The sequence below is a fragment of the Aptenodytes patagonicus genome, chromosome 6 (assembly GCF_965638725.1).
Source record: "Aptenodytes patagonicus chromosome 6, bAptPat1.pri.cur, whole genome shotgun sequence".
Taxonomy (NCBI): domain Eukaryota; kingdom Metazoa; phylum Chordata; class Aves; order Sphenisciformes; family Spheniscidae; genus Aptenodytes; species Aptenodytes patagonicus.
The window spans coordinates 26,103,141-26,127,228 of NC_134954.1; the positions used below are offsets into that span (position 1 = coordinate 26,103,141).

At 44.8% G+C, this 24,088-nt stretch overlaps 2 protein-coding genes across 3 annotated transcripts in view; one reads left to right on the plus strand and one right to left on the minus strand.

Moving 5' to 3' along the window:
• Nucleotides 1-24,088, minus strand: part of KLHL24 (kelch like family member 24) — an 81,933-nt gene that overhangs the window by 39,407 nt on the left and 18,438 nt on the right. The window lies entirely within an intron of this gene.
• KLHL6 (kelch like family member 6) lies at nt 1,374-23,471 on the plus strand. The gene is made up of 7 exons (XM_076341615.1): nt 1,374-1,668; nt 6,844-7,009; nt 12,602-13,051; nt 15,413-15,650; nt 19,044-19,246; nt 20,177-20,390; nt 22,465-23,471. The coding sequence occupies exons 1-7, from the start codon at nt 1,409-1,411 to the stop codon at nt 22,764-22,766; spliced, it is 1,833 nt and encodes a 610-aa protein (XP_076197730.1). The 5' UTR covers nt 1,374-1,408; the 3' UTR covers nt 22,767-23,471.

Here is a 24,088-nt window from a genome sequence, read left to right on the forward strand (position 1 = left end):
GCAGGAGGGAGATTTTTTGCTTTCCTTCCTCCTGATCATCCTATCCTATACAAGAACACTCTAAATCTGGCTCTCTCTGAACGCCACTTTCGCCTCCCTCTTCTCAACCAAGCTTCCCTTAACACTGTGAGTTCAGCTATACAATCTGGACACAAAAGAGGAAACCAAACACACAATAAAAACACGAGGATTGGCCAAATGAGGATTCCTAGAAGTAAGTATCACAAAGGCAAGGTTGGTTAGCACTCAAGCTACCAAGGTTAGAGGTTAGCCCCGCATTCCTCTCGGGGGGGAGAGAGAGGGGGTGTGATTTTCTAACTCCACAGCATGAGAGTTTCCTAAGTGAGCCAGGGGATTTACCCTGTTACTTTCAATAGGCTGTGTGGCTTATTATCTCAGCCAGCTTGGGTCAGCTTCTCATCTAGGCGAGGTCCAAGTAGATCCAATTCAGTCTTAGATGAAAATGAAACCTTCAGCCCTGTGCTCTGTGTGCTTCTGTCATGCTGGAGGGTCAGCCCCAGCGCTCCCCTGCAGCATCCCCACCACCAGGTGCTCAGCCCACAGTCCCACCACCATCCATGTTTATCTTGGGGACTGCAAGTTAGATGTAGATGTGACTCAAGCTACCTCCAGCAGTGGGGATGGTGGGGATGAGCATGCACACGCTGCTCCCTAGGCTCTCTCCTTTAGCTTCCACTATTAGCCAGAGTTGGTGGCATGGCACTGGCTACACGGACCCATGCGGGACATCACTGTGCCTGGCAGTGTGGCCTGAAGACCATCAGCTGCGAGATCTTTGATGCCGCTCCATGTCCTGGAGAGAGTTACATCGATTTAGCCTTAAAGAAAAGCCATCCAATGTTTGTCAGCTAACATGTCATGAGGGATGGAAACAGCCACTTGGAGGGCTTTCTGAATATGTGAGCATATTATTAAAAACCAAAACCAAACCCCAAACTAGCTCAATGATTAATAATCACATACCTGGAAAAAGAAATTTAAAATAATACCCTCTTCCCCTTAGCAGCCCAGTCTGTCAGGAGTGACTCGATAGCCATATGGTGCACCTATCACTACAACCAGCAGATCCGGATAACAGTGAGGGACTGGCTTGAGGGTGGGAAGCAGGCCTTCCCTGTCACTTGTAATCTTCTCACATCCAGAGGCATCTTAAGTCCTTTCTAAACACGTTGATACTGCCTGAAATTCACCGAAAAAAACACAGCCTTTGTTTGTGTTAACAGGATGAGAAAGTGCAAGGCTTCCTGTTATGTGTGTGTGACAGCTATAGATAAGCAGAGACCTCTGGACAGGAAATCCGCCCAACTTCTGCAGTGTGACTCGTCTGAACCTTAGGAGCTCTTTTTAGACTGAAGCACCAACAGAATGAGACGGTGCTGGCCAGAAAATGGGGGACACGCTGGAGAAGAGCTCTGAGGAGCCCGAGATCTCTTTGGACAATGAGCGTTCGACAAAAATGGGGGACCTGGTGGAAGTCTCAAGTGGTGAAAAGGTCAAGTTTGATGATACAGGTCTCTCTCTGGTGCTCCAGAATGGCCTGGAGAACCTTCGGCTTGAAAATTCCCTTACAGATGTCATCCTGTGCGTGGACAACAGGGAATTCTCCTGTCACCGAGTGGTCCTTGCTGCAGCAAGCAATTATTTCAGGTAAGGCATATAAGAAACAAAACCAATAAACTTACTTTGCTTCTTAGGCTTGAAATGTAGATCTCGAAGGAGTGTAAACCGGGTGCTAAACTCTGCAAATTTGCAGTGAGTCCATAATTCCTGACACCTTTCAGCTCTTTTTTTAAAGTTGGAGACTTAAAGAAAGCAGGTGCCAAGTTGTGGATTTGCCGGAGTTCTGATACCAGCACTCAGCAAGTCAGCTGGAGGCATGCAAAGAAACGGAGAATGGTTGGCAGACAAGTGGATGAGAAAATGGTGTTTTAACCAAGTATCTGTAGCCCCTTGTATTGTCCCTTTGGGATTCAGGCAAAGAGGAATATTCATTCAGATCACATGGTATTTTTATTGAGATAGGAGTGGGTTTGTGGAACTTGATAATTTTTCCCATTACCATTCTGCGGTAAAAAGATATATTGCATAAAATTGTTGAGGAGGAAAGAGAAGGAATTTTCCATCTTCCCTAGGGTTACCGAAAATCAATTGCAATAGGAAATATCTCCTTGAATGCAATTTTACCATTTAACCCCGTCCTTCTGGTTCTCTTGAGTTTTTCATTCTTTCAGTACTACAATAGATTGTCTGAGACTACTGGCCAACAAGAACAAATTTTAGACGCAGAGAGGAACTCGGTATCAGCTTTAACACAGATTTTCCATTATCGTTTAGACAATCATATTTGCATGGCTGGGATTTTTTTTTCTTTCTTTTTTTTACTGCTAAAGTGGTCAGATGACTGAATAGCTACAGAGGAAACATGAGAAAAAAGAACCTGTGACCACTTGTGCCATAGCAGCAATCTGATTTTAATGGAGTCTAGTAAGCTTTGCTGGTAGTGCCTGGAAGAACAGTTCTGCTTTTATCATCTCATAATAGAGATTGTATCTGTGAATATATGGAGATAGGTATTATTGCTACAGATAGACTACATGTATCGCTTATGTGAAAATGTGCAACTAAAAGCAGAGATGCCCAAATATTTCTTACCAGCATTGTGTGCAGGAAGGAGAGCAGATGCACAAATTAAAATCAGAATTACCATAATGATACTTCGACAAAAAAACAATTCCTCTTCCACTGTGAGGAAAAGTGCTGCAATCAGAAGGGACTTCAACAGTTAAAAACAGGCAAGACAGTTTTCTGCTAACTACTGTTGGCCCGTGTTGCACTGAGCCCTGAGCTACAGCCTGTCCCTTTGAAGGAAGGGGGATACCTGGCTGGAGATCATCTCATCCCAAGGCAATTGCAAACGTGTGTAGGGTCTGCCCCCCTGGGCGCTTGTGTTTGGCCTGGCTTCCCACGGAGTTCAGATTTATTATATCACACTGTCTGCCTCTCTGTCAGTGCCTCTTGTCATGACTCTTTGGGTTAGCTTCAATCACGTTTGGCAGAGGATAGAAATCTCAAAACTGAAGTTCCCACAAGTTTGATGGAAACCAGTAGCTAGGCAGAGGAGACATGCCAGGATTGGGACCCCATGGTGCTCAACTGGGTAACGAGCACCGCGTCCTGGCCAGCCAACACATGCAGTGCCCAGAACCAGCCAAAGCACACGCTGCCCTTGCTCGGCCAGACACAGGCAGCCAGCACAGAGCTGAGTGTCCTGAGAGGGACGGTAAAATGTGTGTGAGAGGAATAACGAGAGAGAATGGAGGGCTGAGGAAGGGGAAGCTGAGGTTACTGTGAAGAGGGAAAGGAGGACACAAGTCTGCAGGGAACTGAGCTTCACTAGTTCTGCTACTCACAAGGTGGCTTGTTTCATCTTGCTATAATTCACTAGAAGCTGCATGGGCCCAAAGAAAGGAGAGATTCTTAAATCACACTATTCCTGTGAGTACTTTCCATGCTATTACAGGGCCTCTAACACCAGTGCACAGGAGCAAAGCAAAGGGACCCTGTGAGTCATGGGCTTCATTCCCCTGCAACAGCATGTTACACAACCCCCTTCCTGAACGTTGGGTGCCATAATGCAAACAATCTGTAGCAGCTGACTTAAACACAGTTAAACAAAGTTAACAACTTCTAGTCCTTCCTTTAGCACTGCTTGAGAGTAGATTAGTACTTCTGACACGTCCTGCATCTATAGACATAAAAGCATTAACTCTCCATTTACCCGGATGAAGGTAACAAAGCAGAGGAGAGAAATACAAGCTGACCAAGGGAGAGCAGTAGTTCTTTACTCCTGCACTGCCCAAGGTAGTGGGAGAATGGGGCTGGGAGAGGTTGAAGCAATATTTTCAGAGCATCCTCAAACTCCAGCATGGTTGTTTGAAGTCAGGTTCATAATTCCAAGCACAAGCACTCCAGTGTGGGTGGGTGCTTAAAAAGTGCTTCATAAAACGCAATCCCTCATTTATTTCATTGAGATTTCTCCCTGTTTTTTCTAAATTTACCAATTTTTAGGTATCTAAATTTGGCTCTAGGCCCTCACTTTAGATGTGCATTTCTTAGAGAAAATGTTGGTTCAAAGGCTTAGTTTAGAATTACACAGGGGCAGGAACCAGGAAAACAGACAACGAAATTAGTAGCCACATCTGAAGGATTTAGAGCCCCAGAGAAAATAATCACACACCTCTCTGGGTAAGTACAGAAAGGTTCAGAAGCAGCATTTTAATCCTCAGGAGAGAAGCTCAGCCTGATCAGTCCTGAGTGGTGTCAGGGTGTTCCCTCCGGTTGGCACACAGGGTGGGAATGAGGTCCACTCCATCTGAGTAGAAGGAAGGCCACTACAGGAGTCAGCTCTCCTGGATAGTACTGCCCTATTCAGCCCCGCCACCTTCTAGAGAGGAGTGCTAGTGGGAGAGCACGGTGCTTTAGATGTGTGATTTCTGCAGGTTGCAGCCATGTTACATGAATCTGTACCCTACAAGATCAGGAGTGGATGGCAGCTCTAACGCAATTTCACAGATTAGGAGACAGATAGGTGAAAGCACTTTGACAAGATCCCTGTGCAAAGCCTCCACCAGAATCCCAAGGCTGGTTTCTGAGCAGCCTTGCAATGGTGTAGTGCTGGGTATCTCTAACTGACTTCCATCAAACACTTCGGCTTTGCGGGACGGAAGTGAGAGCTCTCACCTCCCCGACAGGGATGGTTAAATACAAGACCGGAGTCACCAGTTTAAGAGATAAAAGGAACAACAGCAGACAACACCTGCATCCTACAACGGCGTATTTCTCATTCAGATGAAGCATTCGGCACCTATCAATCCCGTGCAATTGAAACGGGCTGTTTTGTACAAGCCTCCCTGTCAACATTGAAACCCCATTCCCAGGGCGAAGTGGGTACTGAAGACTGGATGTCTTCAGTACTGGATGAAGTGCATGGCCGTTCTTAGTTGGTGGAGCGATTTGTCTGGTTAATTCCGACTGTTGTTTTCAAATGGCCACCTGCCTGCATGCCCCAGACATACAACATTTGACGCTGCCAAAAGGGAGAAAAGCTAAGGAGAATCCCAGTCTTGCACTTACTGAAGTTAAGGAGCATTTTGTCTTAATGCCTTTCAAATACTCTGATTTCAGTGGCAGCAGAAACTGGACCATGGAGCAGAGCAGTGAATCAAAAACCTCTAACGAGCTGAGACGAGTGAAGGGAAAATGAGAATTTTGGCTGAGCATCTTTTCTGATAAGTAACTTCTCTGCCCAAGTTCCCTGCTCAAAAGTTAGGTCTCTTTATCCAAAAGGCAGTTTTATACACTGAGATAACTAATACCAGCTCTCTCTTGCTATAAAATCTCTGCTGAAGCAAGTAACAGGTAGCTCTTGGAGCAACGAGCAGCTGGTATCTTCCATCCATTTGCCATTCACCATGCCTAACTGCTTTGCAATAAAAACTGTTTACATGTTGGTTCCAGTAAGATGTGTCGATCAGACAGCTTTATTCTGGCACCGCTTTTACAAGAAAAGCATGGCCTAAGACTTTGGACCTCTAGCCACTTCCCAGGTTGCACTGACCTGTCAACATTGTACATGACTAATAAAGAAGGGCTTGGTATGCAGGGTAAAGAGCGCTTCTAATTACACTTTAGATCTGCACATGTTTTTCACCAATGCAGTTACAAGTGGACTCACGTACTTCTAGTCTGTTGAGCCAGATTCCAAATGATGTGAAATCTCGCGCTCTGAATGCAGTGAACAAGACAGGACTGATCAAACTTCTAAATAAAAGCAAAAGCATCGGAAGAAATACTTAAAACTATGAATTGAAAACGCAGATGAAGATGCGTGTGTTTGCCTTGTAGCTATCACAAAGCAAAGTGGATTTAAATAGCTCTCAGAGAAATTTCTGATTTATATCCCACATGAAATATCTGACTAGTGCCAAAGGTGTGTATAGTGGTCGCCTTTCAAATGCGGTATTATCCACCAAAGAAGAAGTGGTATCAACATGCATGAAATCACTGCGCTTTCTGGCTAACAGTAGTTCTAATTCATGATTATTCAAGTACTTCTCTAGCCAAGAGGTACCAACTCTACAATCCTACCAGAAGCTCCCAAAATTTAGCAGAGGAAAAGTCAGCCTCTTAATTAGAAGAAAATCCATAAGCCATTCTCTCCTGGCCCATCTGTGGTATTAATGGGGTCAAAGATATGTTGGGAAGCTTAGAGGTGAGGCTATCAGACATGTGGATCTGGTCTGGCCCTCAGGGTTCAGTCTAACTAGCGTTCTGCAGCTCGGAAGCACAGGGGTATTGACCTTGCCAAGGGTTATAAAGTACATGTGCTAAGTGTTAATGAAGTATGGGGAATGCCAGCGGCTTGAAGGTTTGGGCTTAATGAACTGGGCCTGTACTAGAAACAGAAAGAGTAAGAGTCTGTAAGAGGCCAGCAGGTGAGACATCACAACTGCTCTGCAGCATCAGTCCAGACACAGAGCACTACTCAGGGAAGGTCCCAGCTGCCTTTTGCTGCCATGGAGCTCCAGGTCTACTGTAGAGTCTAGCTCTGGAGTATTCATCATGTGTGTATGCCTTATCAAACTCATGAGTAAAGAGGTATGAAAGCAACAAAAGGATTTTCCTTGTTACTTTGCTACAGGACTAATTGCATAAAATATGAAGCAATTGGAGTACTCTGTGTTGAAATCTCTATAACCAAATGTTTTCAGAATGCCTCATCCTGGCTGGGATGCAGTAAAATATGAACGTCTTTCTTTTCAGGGCCATGTTCTGCAATGATTTAAGAGAGAAATATGAAGAGAAGATCATACTTAAAGGAGTTGACGCAGAAACCATGAATATACTCTTGGACTACACCTACACCAGCAAGATGCTCATCACAAAGCAAAACGTACAGAAAGTCTTGGAAGCTGCCAGCCTCTTTCAGGTACAGATAACTCAAACGCACCGATCCAGTCTTGTTGCTCTGGCAACACCATGTCTTACCCTGGTTAACGCACTGCAAACTTCTCTGATTTCACGGGTACTGGAAGCATTTTGCTTCATATTTACTTACATTGTGGTAAAAAATGGCAGTCGCAGCCATGTACTGGAATTTTGCTGTGCTGGGTGCCGTGCAAACAGGCAAACAGACAGGCTCTGCCTCCAAGAGCTGCTCCCATGTGCTGCCTGCCAGGCAGCAGGGTTGTGTTGCTGGGACAGTGCTCCCCAAGGTTCAGGTCAGCCTGTGAAGGCCAGTCACCCTCCAGCGCAAAAGAGTTAGTGGGCACTGGCTGGCATGACCAGCCAGAGCAGGAAGCTAACTTTGTCTCTCCCTCTCCATTGCCTTGAGATGAAGGCTCACCAGCCAAAGTTAGCATCCTCCTTTGTAGGACTCTTGATGTAAAGGGTTTTCATCATGACCTGGGACTTGTGGGAAGTCAGACTTGAGCAGCGTTACTCAGTCTTTGGTCCATGAGGTATTCACGTGTCCTGTAAATCACCTGTGAGGTCTACCAAATTGCAGTCCCTGGTACCAAGCTGCAAATTGCTAACAAATTGCAACCAGCATAACCTGCCAAGTGCCAATGTGTGTATGTGTGTCCAGTCTTTTCATAAAGGAAGGCAAGAAACACCTGACTCTGTAATCATCATGGTTCATTATGAACTTCAGATTCTTGAATCTTACACGGGGGGTTTTGCTCTGAAATGAACCTGTGGCTTTTGGGGTAATGGGAACTGGTACTTGCTGTGGGAAGAGAAGGGAAAGTTATCACACAGTGCTCGCCAAGGTAACTCAGAAAAGGTGGTGTAGCTTTAATGTCGCCTGGGGCTGGAGTGCAGTAACTTACTGACATTTTCAGCAGACCAATACTGCAAACTGTTAGCACTCAAAGGTTACTGTTGGTTCATTTTCAGGACACTTTTGTGTGTTCTTTTTGTTTTCTTCTGAACCTTTTTTCCTTAGGATCATTCCTCAGTTTTTTTTTTTTTCCTGAAACCATCAAAAGTATAAACTTACATTTTTTTCCCTTCTCTTCCCTATTTTTCATTAAAATTAAGATTAAATTTGATTCCCAAGGCTGGTGCTTTAAGAAAACTATCGAATGCTGTTAGAGTAATGATAAAATTGTGAGGGTGCCATGAGCGAGAATAGTAAACTAGAAAAACCTAGAAAACCAGGAATGTTCAACTAAAAGCAGTGATCCCAAGTCTTACTGCAACGGTCTTGGATACTATCAAGATTTATAAGGCCTTAAAGCCTCTCATTATACACGGGTGAGGGTTTTGGCTGAAAATGTGTTTTGTGTAAAAATGATTTAGTAACTACTAGCATTCTGCCAGATTGTCTCTGCTATTTATACCAAAGAACAAACAGAAACAGTTGAAAGAGTCAAATGTTTCATTTCAATATATCAACAGCTGAAAAGATTAATTCTGCAATTTATTGTAACATTTTTGTTTGGGAAATTCTTTCCTTTCCAATTAATGACATCTGAGAAAACCAAATTCCAAATAGAACTTTTTTACCTGACTAGCAACAATTTCTGGCAGTGCCTCTTTTCAATCTCTCAGACTTGACAAAGAACCAAAAAAGAAATCACTTGCACAGTTCTAGATATTCCAATATAGATACTCTGCTTTTCTTCAGAAATTATTTTTGAAAAAGTTTTACATAACTATGCCTTCCCTTAGTCCCTTCCAATAAGTTTTGACCAAATGCAGCCAAAACTGACAGCAGGAGGAGGTGGAAGGCTATTCAGAGAGAGCAGAAGTACCCTCTGCAGTGTGCTTTGTACACAGAGATTTCCTCCTGGGAGAAGCAGGTGAAGGGTTTGGAACAGGGAGCTGCTGAACAGCTAAGCCCCACCCTGAAGTGACCCAGACAAATTTTTTCCACCTAGAGCACAGTTGCAACATGAGTTCAATAGTCACCTCCTCTGTCTGGGCTGGTGGCTGCCCAGCCACCATGCTCGCAAGGCTTCTGCCCACCCTGGATCCAGCCCAGCACCCTCTGCGGGGTGCCGCACTGCCTGCGGAGCAGCTCATCTTTTCACCTCTTGGTAGGGCCAAGATCTCAGCTGCTTCTCAGGGCTGTGGCAGAGAGCTCTGCTTCTCCCGCGGTAATTCAACAACAACCTTCAGACCTGCCTACACCCCTCCTGCTCCCCCCAGGAACCTCTGTATTACCCCACTCCCTCAGCATGGCTTGGGTGAGGGGCCACGTCAGCTGCTTTGGTGGAAGCAAAGAGATGGTGGGAGGGAAGGAAGCTTCTGAGCAGATGTAAAAGAAACAGTATTGTCGTGAAAGGCTGTGACAACCACTGCCATGGAAATGCCAGCTGCAGTGGGAACAGCAGGGGATGCCCCCGAGCTGCCTCGCTCTGACTGCTCTAAGCAGAGCAAGGCTGCTCTGCCCCCAGGGCACAGCTGAAGCACCACCAGCCTGATGGCCTTACTGACTCCCAAAGCACCTCTCATCTGTATGTTAATTCACTTTTCATGAACAAGACACTATAAGGAAAATACCTTGTCAATTATCTGAAAACCACCCTGTAGCCACTTAGCAGTGAACAGCCAGGGTGGCTGTCGCAGGACAGTTCTAGTTATACCGCAGCCACTGCGCAGTGCCAGCCGTGCCAGCCAAGAAGGCATGATTTGCTAACAAAGGGCTTCTGGGCAGCTCCAGGTTGGAGATCGGTTCGCAGGCTCAGAAAGCTGTCAGCTCCTCAGAAGGCCACCCTGCAAAGGCCGCTGTGCCCCTTCGCTGCCCAGCTGGCTCCCTGCCGTGGGGCTCCCTTGGGACGCAGGTGTTACTGCTGAGCTGGGACGTGCTGCCCCTGCAGCCACAGGCAGAGCTGGTGGCTGAGGGCAGCGCAGCTGCAGGGTGCAGTATCTGACCCCAAAGTGTGCTGCATGCAGAGAGGGATTATGAATAAGAGCCCTTTCAACCACTGTTCCCTTCCCTTTCTGGGGGTTATAGCAGGAGGCAGGACTGCTGAGACTGCTTACACTAGACAGTTCAATCAAAGCTGGGACAAGCAAGGACTTGAATGGGGAGAAAAAATTTTATTATTCAAAGAGAAGGCCAAGTGGAGGCCAGGTAAGCATATGGGATGTCTCTAGCAAGTAAGAACCTGGATTCAAAGGGGTATTAGGAGAAGGACCCAGTTATTAAAGAAACTGTTCCCAGGGAACTGGGCTTTTAAAATGCCTAGGGTGGCATTAGGAGGGGTACTCGCAGAAGGGAAAGAAGAAAATTTTAGAGCTCTGCAAGAATAATCAGAGCAGATGAAGCAGAGGCTCAGGGGTGTCTTTCTCTTGGGTGCTCTCCTGAGTCACCTGCTCTCATGGGACTGACTGAAGCATGCCCAGCAAGTTTGGGGGATTTTGGGGGGGAGTTTTGTCTCTAAATGAAGGGAGTGGTTGGGAGACAGTGCAGCATGGAGATGAGGAGGAGCAGCCAGGGAAAGTCCTGCCTTGATATGCTCCCAAGTGGTCTGACCTCTCTGGTTAACCCTTCGGTGGTGACCGTTTCTCACACCCACACCTCGCAGTTCCGCATTCATCTGGCCACAAACACAGCTACCCAGTGCGATCAGTGGCGCCTGCATGCCCGTTAGACCCGTGTGCACCGCCTGGGAGAAAACCCTCTGGTGTCATCTTGTGAGTATCGCTCTTAACAAGCCACGTATAAACCATTAGAGCACTCTACAGTGGTTGGGCCATAGGCTGGTGAGAACGTCATTTTGGTGTCTATTCCCAGACTTGTGGATGACTTGATGAATGACCTTGGCAAATCCCAGATTTGTTTTTTTGCATGTCATTACTGCCAACTTTTAAAAGGCTAATGCTTAACCTGCCTCAGGTCTGAGGACTACCTGACGTTGGCAGAGTCCTTTCAGATCCTCAGGGAAACACACTGGTGAGTTCAAAGTGTTAACCTTGTGCTAGCCCAGAGAACAGGCAACGTGAGCGTGGCAGGCACCGAGGGGCTGCCGAGCTCTGCCGTGGTGCCACATCGTGCCGCTGACGTATTTATATCACAACGGCAGCAACATATTCTGAGACCTCGTGTACCCTTGTTCATCAGTCAGTTGCATTTCTCTAAACTCTTGACCATATCTAAATGTAAAACAGGAACCAGGTAGTCTGTACGCAGTGTCTGCGATCGCTCAGCCCTGGTAAACAGTCTAAATGTGTCAACACGACACTGCCAGGTCTGGAAGATTCTACCCTAATTACTGAAACAAATCTACATACTACAGTATTTAAAAATGTTTCGCTTCCTCTTTGCCCCTAAATTACTGTTGTGCAACTTTCCCCAGTGGGACAGAATGAGTTAAAATCATTTGCTTGCTGACGCTGGATGGAAAAAGGACCCAAAAAGCATGGACGGAAATGCACAGCATCAGTTCTGACCCATCTTTCTGTATGTTGCTGTTTGCACTGCTCAGTGGCAAAACCAACATGAAATACTGATGTCCTATCCGTATCTGAAATCACAGAGGTGATGGAAAGCCCAGGATGAAGCACTGTAACTTATAAGTTCTACCCCAAACTGGTTCCAAATTCCTGAATAATCACCAGCAACCCAGCTCACATTGTAGTTCATGGCAAATGCCCTGCAGACGTCTGTGGTCCAGGATCTGCACATTTGGGACCCTCAGGTGGGGCTACTGTGCAAAGGAAATTAATGACAGTAGTTGTGATGCCCTATTGAACGTAAACATGGGAAATTCTTTGATTAAGCAGACTCTGTATGTAAAATGCACATCTATGTTTTTTTGAACCAATGGTGATGACAAGGAAAACAAAGGTCACGAAAACCTCCGAAGGCCTCCCCCACAAGAGACACTTGCCAGACAACCCTGGCTGTCAGGCAACTCAAAGATTTGCTGATGGTCAATTTCTTCCTGCCACGTCCCCCAGTACAGGACAGCATGCCCATACACTCTGGGGGGACCACACTTTGGCCCAAACCTCCCGGACCCCAGCACTCTTTTTCCACCACCCTTGCAAGGCCTCAGACACATTCAGAGTTTGGATGGTGGGAGCATAAATGCAGACGGTGGAGCCACCTGCACTCCAAAACCAGACTCCCTTCAAGTTGATCTGAGCTGACATGCAAGATGAAGGAGGGTAAGCACATCTGAAGCCTGAGGACCTTATCTGTGTTTTGTAATTCCATGTTGCTAGTGCTTTGAGATTTCATGGAGGGAAGGGGAATGGTAGAAGACCCTTTACTTTTGTGAAACAAATAAAATTATGACTGTCACAGGTCTTCTGTGTCCTGCAAGAGGGAAAAGGAGTAATACAGATGCAGAGGGAGAAAAAACAGTGGGAGGAAGAAATTTTCATTTCAGACTGCAGATTCTGGGAGATACCTGTCCTCGTATGACTGATTTCTTGTCTCCCCCAGCTCTTTGCTGTACTGCGCATGGCTGGTTGGGACCCAGCCCCAGAGCTCCATAGCTCTCCTGTGATACAGTCATGCAAGTAACCACTCTGTGCTTATACATGCTTTTTCCGTCCATAGTTCCTTCGCATGGTAGATGCTTGTGCCAGTTTTCTCACCGAAGCCCTCCAGCCAGAGAACTGTGTCGGCATCCTGAGGCTGGCTGATGCCCACTCCCTGCATAGCCTGAAACAACAAGTGCAGAACTACATTATCCAGAACTTCACCCAGGTCCTGAACTACGAGGAGTTCCTGGAGCTGCCGGCCGACATCCTCTGCAGCACGTTGAAGAGTGATGACCTCTATGTCACAGAAGAGGCACAGGTGTTCGAAACTGTAATGAACTGGGTTCGCTACAAGGAGTCGGAAAGGTTTCCTCTCCTGCCGTACGTGCTGGAGAACGTCCGGCTGCCCCTCTTGGACCCCTGGTATTTTGTAGAGACTGTTGAAGCCGATCAACTCATTAGACAATGTCCAGATGTCTTTCCTTTGCTCCAGGAAGCAAGAATGTACCATCTGTCAGGCAATGAGGTGAGTAAAAAAGGAAGGTATTTGCTGCTCTTTCTAAATGTCTCATGCTTCTGCTCAAAAATCCCATCGGAAGGAGCAGCACCATGAGGCAGAAAAAGGTACTCACACTGAAGTTTCACTAACTGATGCTACTGAAAAGTCAAGGTGGGCCTCACCAGTTATCCTGCTGATTTAGGGAGTTTAGAAGCTTTGGTAGGTTGTTTTAAAACAAAGTGTACAGCTTCCTGTTTATGAACCTCTGAGCTCGACCCTTCGTACACACACTTGTACAGCTAAACAAAGACTCCAGGTGACTTCCCTAGTAAAAAGGCAAATGGTGTTACTCCTGACACCTCACCCTCTTAGCTATTATTTCAAGCCTAAGAAAAGGAAGAATAATTTTCTCACTAAACTGTGCCACAATCTGTAATGACTCTTTCAAATCTGAATATGTAACATCTCCATCTGTTACATATGGGGAGAAATGTTTCAGAGAGAACCTCCCGTGAAGAAGACGGTCTCTTCCCAGAGGAGAGGTCTGCCTATTTTCCTCATTTGCAGAGGTCCCTGCACCCAAAGAGACAGGTTCATCCTGACATCCAGGGGAGTCCTGTCCTGCCTGCTCAAGGTAGGCTGTGGTGGATCTCCAGTTCTTCAATTGCCCGTCCTCTTTGGAAAGTTAGGTATCATCAGTCACATCTCCTGGCCCAAAATATGGGGTAGAGGGGAGAGCAACCAGAGGTCAGATTTCACAACGGGAGCAAAGGTATATGAGCGTGTGAGGAAACGTGTGCCTCCTCAGTCAGAGAGTCAGAGAAAGGCAGGAGGCCTCAGGAGCATGTTGTGGACCCATCGTTAACAGTGGATGTGTTGCTGGCCGGCGGGGAGAGACCAAGGGCTCTTTGTGCCGGTGACTGTGTAAGACAGTACATGACGACCAGGGGCAGTGCCAGGCAGTCTGGTGGGAACTCCTCGAGGAAGCCTTGCCCCACTCAGCAGTGCTGTCAGGTCCACGCAGGACAGATAAAGGGAGTGTTGTTCAGGGTTGAACACTCATCTTCAAAGGGGCAGCCGTCAGAGGCAGCCCTGCCAGCTATCCTCCCCGGGGCTGACGCCTGGCAATGGTGACAGACGGGTTAAAACCAGAATTCTGAAAGCTGGCAAGTTCTGGGACAGATGTTTTAAAAAATTTGCCTAATAATTTGCTAAACATAGGGAAAATACAAGATTTATGTCTGTGTAAATAAATTTTTTTAATATAGATAAATTATGCCAATTTATAGAAACATGTTAAAAGTAGAAAGAGAAGTAAAACTGTAAGCAAGCTGCCTACTGTCACAGCATTTAACCTGTGGGTCCACGGAGTGCTTCTCTGGGGCATGCAGAAGGTAACAACTGCAATTACCACAGAGGAGTGCAGACCTCTCCCAGACAAGTTTGAGGGGCTGCAAATTGGCAAATGCCCTGTGATACAGCATAAGCAGAGGAACAACTTTATGTACTCCCCATGTCTTTTACACTGCATTTCTTCCAGTATGAAAAATTGGGGGGTGGGGGAGGATAAAGAGGTTATTCCTTCTATCCTTAGCGTAGAGCCAGCATACCTCGGGACACTAATGCACTCATTTCTACTTGCTTGCAAGTATTTCCTCCAAGCAGAACACAAGTTTCCAAGCACCCCCTGCATTCTTTGCTCTTGGTGAACATCTACCCGGGAAGTGACTTTTTCCAGTGTCCCTGAAACAAAGACCTGGTCAATAAACTGAGCCAACAGGCAGTAAATTAGAGCTAACCACATTTCAGAGCCTGGTGCTGGCTTTAAGTAAATCTTCAAATTTTGGCTTAAAATTAAGGCTTATAAACAAAGAAACAAATAAAAACCCCCACAGTTGAGAATTGTTATTGCTTTGACACTTTAACATATCTCTTCAGGACAAATAATGAGAGCACTTATTTTCTGCTAGCCTAACTGCAGTCTTGCTCTCTCCAAGCTCCCCAGGGCATACACAAACCTTGGGGCCCTCCTAACTTGCCCTCACTCTGTCAGCCCAAATAAAACCTGTCCTCTTCAGCTGACTCACATGCACCCACCCTTGTCACTAGTGCTCACCTTCATAGCTCTTGGTGCCGCCCTGGGAATTCCCAAAAGCAACGAAGTCCAGTGTTGGAGAAATCCTGCTGAAAGAAGGATGCAGAAACCTCTACTGAATGCTTCTAGGATGCTTTCCAGGCTTTCAACTTAGACAGCATTTGATAATTGGTTCAGCTGATGTAAGCCAGTTGTGATTTGCAAAACAGGTAATCAGAAAAAAGGTCACCAGACCTTTCTGCAATTGTAGGTGTAAGTGCCCTGTGTACTCACTCTGTCTTGCTTGCATTTAGATTATTACAGAAAGAACCAAGCCCAGGATGCACGAGTTCCAGTCTGAGGTGTTTATGATCATAGGGGGCTGTACAAAAGATGAGAAGTTTGTAGCAGAAGTGACTTGCCTGGATCCTTTGAGGCGAAGCCGCCTGGAAGTAGCAAAATTACCAATCACAGAGCAGGAGACGGAGAATGAGAATAAAAAATGGGTGGAGTTTGCATGCATTACGCTAAAAAATGAAGTCTACATATCGGGTAAGGAACAAGACATTGGGAGTGGAAGAGGGGAGCAGAGGGTTCTCATAATTGTTTCCAGCTTTTATCGAGAGCATGCTTGAGGCAGCTTTAGGAGAATTAAGCACTACAGGTATTCCTAACTCTGGAGCTTTGGCTTTGAACAGGCTCCACAGAAGCACTGGATGTGTGAGGACACAGCCTAGTCCTGGTTTTAGCACAGGATCCCTTTTCAAACAATATTAATCTATATACATGGCTACTTGTGTGCGGCACCCTAAACACTCAGTGACTGTGGTCACGGAAGGGCCCATGAGAACAGTTTACGAAACATAAAATGAAGAATAATTGCTCCAGCATCTTCTTATAACCAGTCCATTTGCAGCTCCACATGCATAAGCAAAATCCTGCCAGAATCTGACTCATTCTGCAAGGATCAGTAAAGAACCTGCAGGGAACAGTCACCGCTGTTTGGCTGCTACCTGAAAACTGCACTTTCAGGAGCATTTCAACAGCGGATCAGGCAGGACTGTAGAAGCGCCCACTTGCTAACGGCAATATTAACTATCAAAGCCAGATGAAATCCAATGGTCCAGACACACAGCATGGGTCTGAACATAACATTTGCAGGCCCTCATCCTGAGAGCTTCAGGAGGCACATTTAATTCCCACACAAATACAGTTGAGCTTCATGTAGGGGTTTGATCCTGGAGCTACAGTTTTTACTTTGATAATCAAAAGGGTTAAACTCAAGCTTGCTAGTCAGTTTGACAGCTGGTTTTGATGGCCTGTCAAAAACAAGTTTGATGATCTCATTCTGCTTTCCAAAGAAAAAGTGACAGCAAGCTGATAATCACTGTCACGTTACAGACCACGATACAGAGCAGTGCCTCCATGGGTAGGACACTTTTTCCTGCAAAATCATCCACCAAATTCTATGTTCACTTAAAACAGGACAGTAGAAAGGAGGAGGGAGGGCTAAAGTGTGAGTGCTTTGCTTAAGTATGAATAGTGGTCCATTGCCTTTATTCAAATATCTTCCATTGCATTCTCCTTTTTGGGAATCCACATATTTTTATCACCTCATTACAATTTAAAGTTTATTAAATCTTTATCCTGGGATAAGAATTAGATTATTCCTTCCCTAGTTAGAAATAAAGGAGGTTTTTCCTTTCAGCCCACCATAGGGTGTTTCTTTTTACCCTGGTGGCAGACCCTCTGTTAAAAGTTAGCTGTAGAGGGGAACCTAAGTCAAACATCCCGACTAGGGAACATCCCTCACACCTTCACACCCTTGAGTTGAGAGGTCTCTTTTCCATTTGCCTTTAATCTCTTACCCTTTCCTCTCTTTCAAGGTCACAGGCTTTTTGTTTCTTCTTATTCTTGCCATCTTTTCCAGTGTCTCTTCTCCGCTTTTCTTTTATGCTCTAGCCAGGCTACTTCCAGGCCAGGCTAACCCCTCCCCTGCTATGGTGAGTCTAAGCTGGCTTTCCTCTTGTTGCTATTCTCACAGGTCCTCTTTCTTTCTTCTCTGCTTAATTTCATATTTTTTACTCCCTCCTTCCATTCCCTCTTAGCCTTTCTCCTATCTGCTTTTCACCCTTCCCACCCAACTAAAGGGCAGAGTGGACCAAAGTCAGTAGTTTCTTTCCAGCTAAACCAAATTATTAGTGGCTCAATCTCGATTAAACATCTGCCTCCTCCTGTGTGTCCTTCTACTCTTGTTTCTTTCTTCTAGCTGCTGTGACTTGGTTCTTTCCTAACTTGACCTCCCCTCCCACATGCTCATTTTCCTCGGTATCTGGGTACAGTTTGGAGTCTTCCCTGCTCTTTTAGTATCTGAACAATAGGAAAGTTCTTTGCACAAGATTATGACTACTTTTAGATCGCCATTTCCCTGAACAGTTTAAATGCTTTGACTGGATGGACCGAAACACTACATTTGTAGTATAACTAAAAATGACATGAATTATCACTCACCATTCTCTTACTTTTACTAATTTAGTTACAATTTTTCCTCAATTTAGAAAGAACTGTGGTCTAGAGAAAGAACAGACACAAAATAAACCTCCAGTTGTCTCAAAAATCTCTCCCTGCCCCCTGATGTGCAGCAAATTCACCCGCCTGGTCCAGCTCAGGCTTCTACCAGAGGTTCAGCCTGTGCAGGAAAGAACAAGCTCATGTAAAAGGGAAATTTCAAGGGAGGGTAAGGGAAACACCTGCAGTCTCTCAGCCCCATTGTGTCCATGAATGCCACATTCAGGCCCTTCAGCCACTTCAGCTATTTGAGTGCAAATAAAATTCAACGCATACATGTGAAAAATACTGAGACAAAAGCATTACAAACGACTCTTTCTAGCATGCTAATTATCTCCTATTCAATCTGCTATTTGGCCCAGAGATGAGCTCCGTCACTTTGCAGTGATCTGCCTGCAGTACAGAATACCAATGAAGGCAGAGACTTTCTCCATGGAATATGAATTCTGTTTTCAGTATATTCACCAGTGAAGCAAATGTTTAATCAGGTTGCAGGTGATGGAATAAGTTACTCAGTCTGTAAATGCGGTTTTAGGCTTAACTAGTTCCATTTGTATTGCAGTTACACCAAAAATTATACGCAAACAAAAGTGCTTGTTTAAAACACTACTCTCCGCTTTAGCATGAGTAAAGACTCACTTGCAAGTCAACTCTAGAGTGAGTTTGCAGGGTCCAATTTTGATCTTCAATCTATAAATATGAAACAAATCCAAGTCAGTAGAGAAAGAGATTTGAAGGAGAGGTACAAAAAAAAGAGATTCCAGCCATATGGTCCCAAGGTTGAATAGTAAAACTTCTAATATGTCATGCAGGACTACTATCAATTAGGAGTTCAGAGTCAGGTCTTCTATTTTAGGATGTAAACAACTAGGCTAGCTGACTGGATCTACCCTGCGCAAACTGGCACTTCCCCAGTGCAGGCCTGTCTTTGAGGGATTTGGCACTACCAACAGCAGCACCCTCCACTATCTTATTTAAATCATGTTTGTTTATTTGTCACTTCCCAGCATCCTGCAAAGCTCTGGTGGTGCACAAAAATTGCCTGCATATCACCATGCTGTGTGTGGTTGGTCATTACTCAGTGTTAATATGGAAGTGGTTGTGGTCTGGTAAAGTGGGGAACAGTGATTTATCTTTACTGAATATTTGGCTGTAGAAATTGTTCAGAGTTTCCTTCACTATTAAGTAAGCTAAATGTAGAAATTTTCTTCTTGTGTAACAGGGCCAGGCCATTGGTGTAGGTAATTAAGAAGCTAATAATAAGGACCAATGATTTATTTTCTATTGTGAGAGAACATTTTTAAATTTAAACATATTGGAGATTTTGAGTAAATACAAGCTATGCTATCATATTTACATGTGTCATGTACACTGCAGGTGGCAAAGAAACAAAGCATGATGTCTGGAAATACAACGCCTCCATTAACAAATGGATACAAATTGAGTATCTAAATATCGGGCGATGGAGGCATAAAATGGCTGTGTTGGGTGGCAAAGTATATGTCATTGGAGGGTTCGATGGCATGCAGAGAATCAACAGCATGGAAGCATATGATCCCTTTCATAATTGCTGGTCAGAGGTAAGATACTGCATCACATAACATTTTACTCATTTGGAACATTTTAATCAGAAAATGTTAGGGCTTTGGATTATAAAAATGAACAAGACAGGATCTAGTACAATTCTCTTAAGTATTTCTGGTCTGTAAAAACCCTAAATATTTTTTCTATAGAAATACGTATCCTTCAGAAAGTAAAATCACAGGATTCTTGCCAATCATTGCCTGTGAGACATCTAATGCCTAACTTTCCTTTTCTTAGTTGGCTTTTAAAGCTAGTAGTCCATAAATCAGTGAGTAAAAGTATAGTATACATGAACCAGAGCACAGGCTGAAAACTACTGCCCTGATACATAGTATATATATAATGTGTATATCAACCTGTGCATTATGTATGGTATGGGTTATACATTTAAGTTGAAAGTACAGGTTTCAAGGTAAACAGAATGGAAAAAAACCAGTTCTACTAACTGTACTTCAAGCAATGAGGAGAGTATTAGGCAGCCAATTAATCCATGAAATTAATGAGATTAGGCATCATAATGGCAGATATAAACCCTAGTTTTTAGATCATACAAAGCAATGCAGAGGAATCTAACAATCACAGCTGCAAGGAGAAAGATCAGTACGAACAAGTTTCTTGTGTTTTTTCACTGTACTTAAGTATGTAAAGGACATTTGGGGCATTTCTGACATTTGCTAGCTTTTGAATTGTTGACAACGTAATTTTAATAACAGCATTTGAACAGAGCATATTTTTATTAAGGAGTTTACAGTCTTAAGAAAAAGCTGAAACATACTTCTCCCTTATCCCTAGAAATATCATCTTCTGAACCCTACTGATCATCTTAAAAGGAATGTCTGACTTAACTCACGGTCTCCCACCCCGTAGGCATCAGTCTGACTACTCGAGATCAAAATGGTTACTAATGATTTTTTACGGTCACACAGGCTGCTCCCCTCATGGTCAATGTAAGCTCCTTTGCAGCAGCGAGCTACAAGAAGAAACTCTACGTGATTGGGGGAGGACCCAACGGAAAGCTGGCGACGGACAAGACTCAGTGCTATGACCCTGCGACCAACACGTGGAGCCTGAAAGCTGCCATGCCAGTAGAAGCCAAATGCATTAATGCTGCAAGTTTCCGTGATCACATTTATGTTGTGGGTAGGTGAAGCATTAATGTTGCTTCTTGTCTAGACACAGCAGGGCTTGTTTCTGTGTGTTAGTTTTACCCACAAACTCTATGGAGTGTAATCAAATGGTCAGATGGCTCTTCCTGTTGAGCTTAGTGAGGGATGGGAATCCAGCACATTCACAAACAGTAGTGAAGAGTCACCAAGTCAAACTCCCTGTTAGCGTGGTAGGTATCTTGGAAAGCTGGAGCTAGCCCAGAGACAACTTAAAGCCTCCAAAGGTCGGTTCAAGGTGGCAAGGGCATGACCTCATGGCTACATCATGTCCCCTCTCCTCTCCAGGGGCATTACACAGCCCACTGCATACAGGATTTATGTAGGGATATGAGTACTAGGAGCAGGTCATGGGAGCAGAGCCACTGACACCCAAAGACCCAGAGCTCTTCACTAGATCACACTTGGGGTTAATTCAGTCGATTGCCAGAACTGGAAGCAAAGATGGAAGAACAGGTGTTTAATGGTGATGAGCTGAACTGTGGAGGGAGCCTGCACACATCTCCAGATGGTGCTGGAAAAACCAAAAGAAGGAAAGAGGAACATTTGTTTCCAAAACAGGAGCTCTGAAGAGTTCCCCCCGCCCCAGCCCTGGTGCAGAAAGTTTCTCACTTGCAGTATAATCAATATGGTGCTGAGGGCTGGCATAGAGCCAGGGTATCACCAAATAGTAAATGGAGTTCTGAAGGGAGATTTATAATGTGCATGTGTGTGCACATACATATATATATATACACACGTGCACCTTGTGTGTATGTAAATACCTTGTGCTTCTCCTCAGCACAGGGATTGACATCACCCTCTTCACACAAGATGAGAGACAGAAAGAGAAGGCATGACTTACAGGCTAGCTGATACAACTCCCGATAAAATTTGACACGATACTCCAGTTACATTCATTCAGCATCTTTCACCAGTAAACCTATTGTTTCCTGATCTGAGAAACAAATCTAGTTCAATCTGGATAGAAATCAGCCCCACCTGAAGTTTAAAAGGTAAAAGAACATTTGGTTACTGCATCCAAAGCAATCAAATTACCCAGACTGATGAATTGCCAACTGCCAGATGAATCACTAACTAATGTGTATGTTTTCAGTCTGCTCCAATTGGGAAATAAAAATTGTTTAAGGCACCTCACAGTGACTTGATCATCCCTGGAGTACTGGATTAGTATTGTCAAAACCAATATTTATTAGAACTACAGTAGATAAATATTCACTTTGCCAACAGGTAGGATCCCAGGCATTGTTGCAACTCATCCATAAGACCATGGCTTCAAGGTTTCCCCAGCCCCATTCTATACAGTTGAAGACAGACCCAGTCCCTGCAAATTTCAGACTAAGAACCATTCAGCTGTTGGTACTCGCAGGAGGGAATATCTTTCCATAGCTTTTCTTGGGTACTGAGGCATTGGCCATTTTTCAGAAGAAAAGGGCCTTGCAAAATTGGAAAAAGTGCACAGAAAGTTTCAAGAATCACTGCAGATTTAGGAAACGTGGAGAAACTGAAGGTCACTCTCTGTTTAGCTTATCCATACGAAGATTACGAGTTCAGTCTGACAAACCCCTAAATGAGGAATGAGCTTTTGAAAATAGCCAGCTCCAGGTAGAAGGAGGTTTAATGGGTAGATGGACCCTGAAGTTAGAGGAGTCAGTGAAGAAATCATGTACCCATTTCTAATAATGACAGCTTACCACGCCTAGTCCTTCATGATCTAAGCTCTTCTAAACAAGATTGTATTTTTCTAAAGTTGTGTCCTTAGCTGAAGCAGCAGGTATGAGAAAGGTCTGCTGCTGGGTGCACTGTGCTCACACTGCATGACCACAGCAGTTTGTTCTGGTCTTAAATTCCACAGCCTTATGAACAATAAGTGGCCTTCTATGGACCTGGCTTTCAAAAAAATAAAGTATCCTCTGACCTTGTTTTTTCTTAGCTTTGGGGCATAAATCATTCTTAGGAATGTCAGGAATGGAGCCTTGCTGAAGTGGGTGGTTTAGTTAAAATCTTTTACAGGAATGGTCAGTGCAAACTGATATCCATTTCCTCTCCAGGTGGGGCAATGAAAGCACTCTACTCCTACAGCCCCGAGGAAGACACATGGTGCCTGGTGACTCAGTTCACCCATGAGAGAGCCAGTTGTGGGATTTCTCCTTGCAACAACAAGCTGTTTATCACTGGTGGCCGAGATGAAAAGAACGAAGTCATTGCGACAGTGCTGTGCTGGGACCCTGAAACTCAGAAGCTGACAGAAGAGTGTGTCCTGCCTCGGGGGGTGTCTCATCATGGGAGCGTTACCCTCAGGAAGTCTTACACGCACATCCGTAGGATTGTGCCTGGGGCAGTTTCTGTCTGACCGTATGAGAACTACAAAGAAACGCGATACCTCCATGCCCCTGTGGCACTGACTGCAATGATGATGTTTTTTAGCTGCAGGTAGCAATGGATGGAAATACCGCCACTAGGGTCCTCTGGGGAGTATCTGTATATATGCCCAGCCCTTGCATTTCCTCTGTATAGTATATCCTTAAATTATCTTAATTCCTTCCCTCCACAGAAAAACAAAGGGACCAGCTGTAGTTTACTCCTGCCAACACAATACCTCCAATCAGGCAAAGAAATGGGATGTGTAGGTGGGAAATTTACTTCCCAGCTGTATCTGCCCTGAAACGTGCTTGAACTGGCTCAGCATGGTCCCAAAGTCTGTTCAACTATTTATTGTGTTAAGTTGGATTTGCAGCACCTTCTAGTGAAAAAGAGAAGATGCTTCTTGGAATGAAAGATTTGTAACTTTGGTGAAACAGAATGTCATTTCCTCCAAAGCTGTGCTTTTTTCCAGTGGTTGGCACATTAGATTAAGTTAAAACTGTTTTGTTTGTTTGTTTGTTTGCTTGAAGACACTTTGTTAGTTTTTCAGTTCTGCATGACCAAAAAAATCCATCTGTTTGCAAACCTTGCTGTCATTCCCAAGAAAGAGACTGCACAGGCTGCAAATATAAATGAACGCTAATCTGGTTCCTCTGAACATTCATTGTAGCTGTTTTCTAATAAAGCAGACCAAAACCTAGTTTCCCTGTTGTTCTATTCTGGGGTGGTTTACTGTTCTGGCTGAAGCTTTTTCCTCTCACTGTGGCTGTACACAAGTGGAGTACCGGTGTCCCCGAGTGCTCGCATCCCTGCCTCCATCCCCGCTGGGTGGCAGTGTTCTCCCAGGCTTTTTCTCACGGCTTTTGAGTTCCTGGAATGCAAACGCACAGAACAGCCTGCTGGAGAGAAAAACAGTTCCAGGTACTGTTCCCAGCCTGATTCCTGGGACCATCACATGCTGTACAGAAGGGGGAAATGTTCAACAGGCCAGGAGGGCCCGAGTCTCAAGTCCCAGCATCTGGGTCAGTTGTAGAGAAAGAAAAATAAACATTGAAGAGGTCACGCCCGGGACGCTCTGGGACACTCTTGGCCAAAGGCTGGGAACATATTCCCGTCCCTCCTCCCCTCCCTAGTTGCTGGAAAGAGCCAACTCACCATTAAATCAAGACAGAAGACACTGTGCAAAACAAATCTGTCCAAGCAGAGAGCAGTGACTCCTTCCAGCCTCTCTCCCTCTCTGGAATCTCTCCTTTTGCCTTATACAGTATTGAAAATAATGTTTCTCTCATGTTGGGCTGAGAAAAGAACATG

What these genes read in the sequence shown, in the direction of transcription:
- KLHL6 (XM_076341615.1), top strand. Translation starts at nt 1,409, where the DNA reads ATGGGGGACACGCTGGAGAAGAGCTCTGAGGAGCCCGAGATCTCTTTG. An exon ending in ACCATCTGTCAGGCAATGAG is followed by an intron (nt 13,052 to 15,412) that starts GTGAGTAAAAAA and finishes GCTTGCATTTAG; the next exon opens with ATTATTACAGAAAGAACCAA. An exon ending in AAATGAAGTCTACATATCGG is followed by an intron (nt 15,651 to 19,043) that starts GTAAGGAACAAG and finishes TGTACACTGCAG; the next exon opens with GTGGCAAAGAAACAAAGCAT.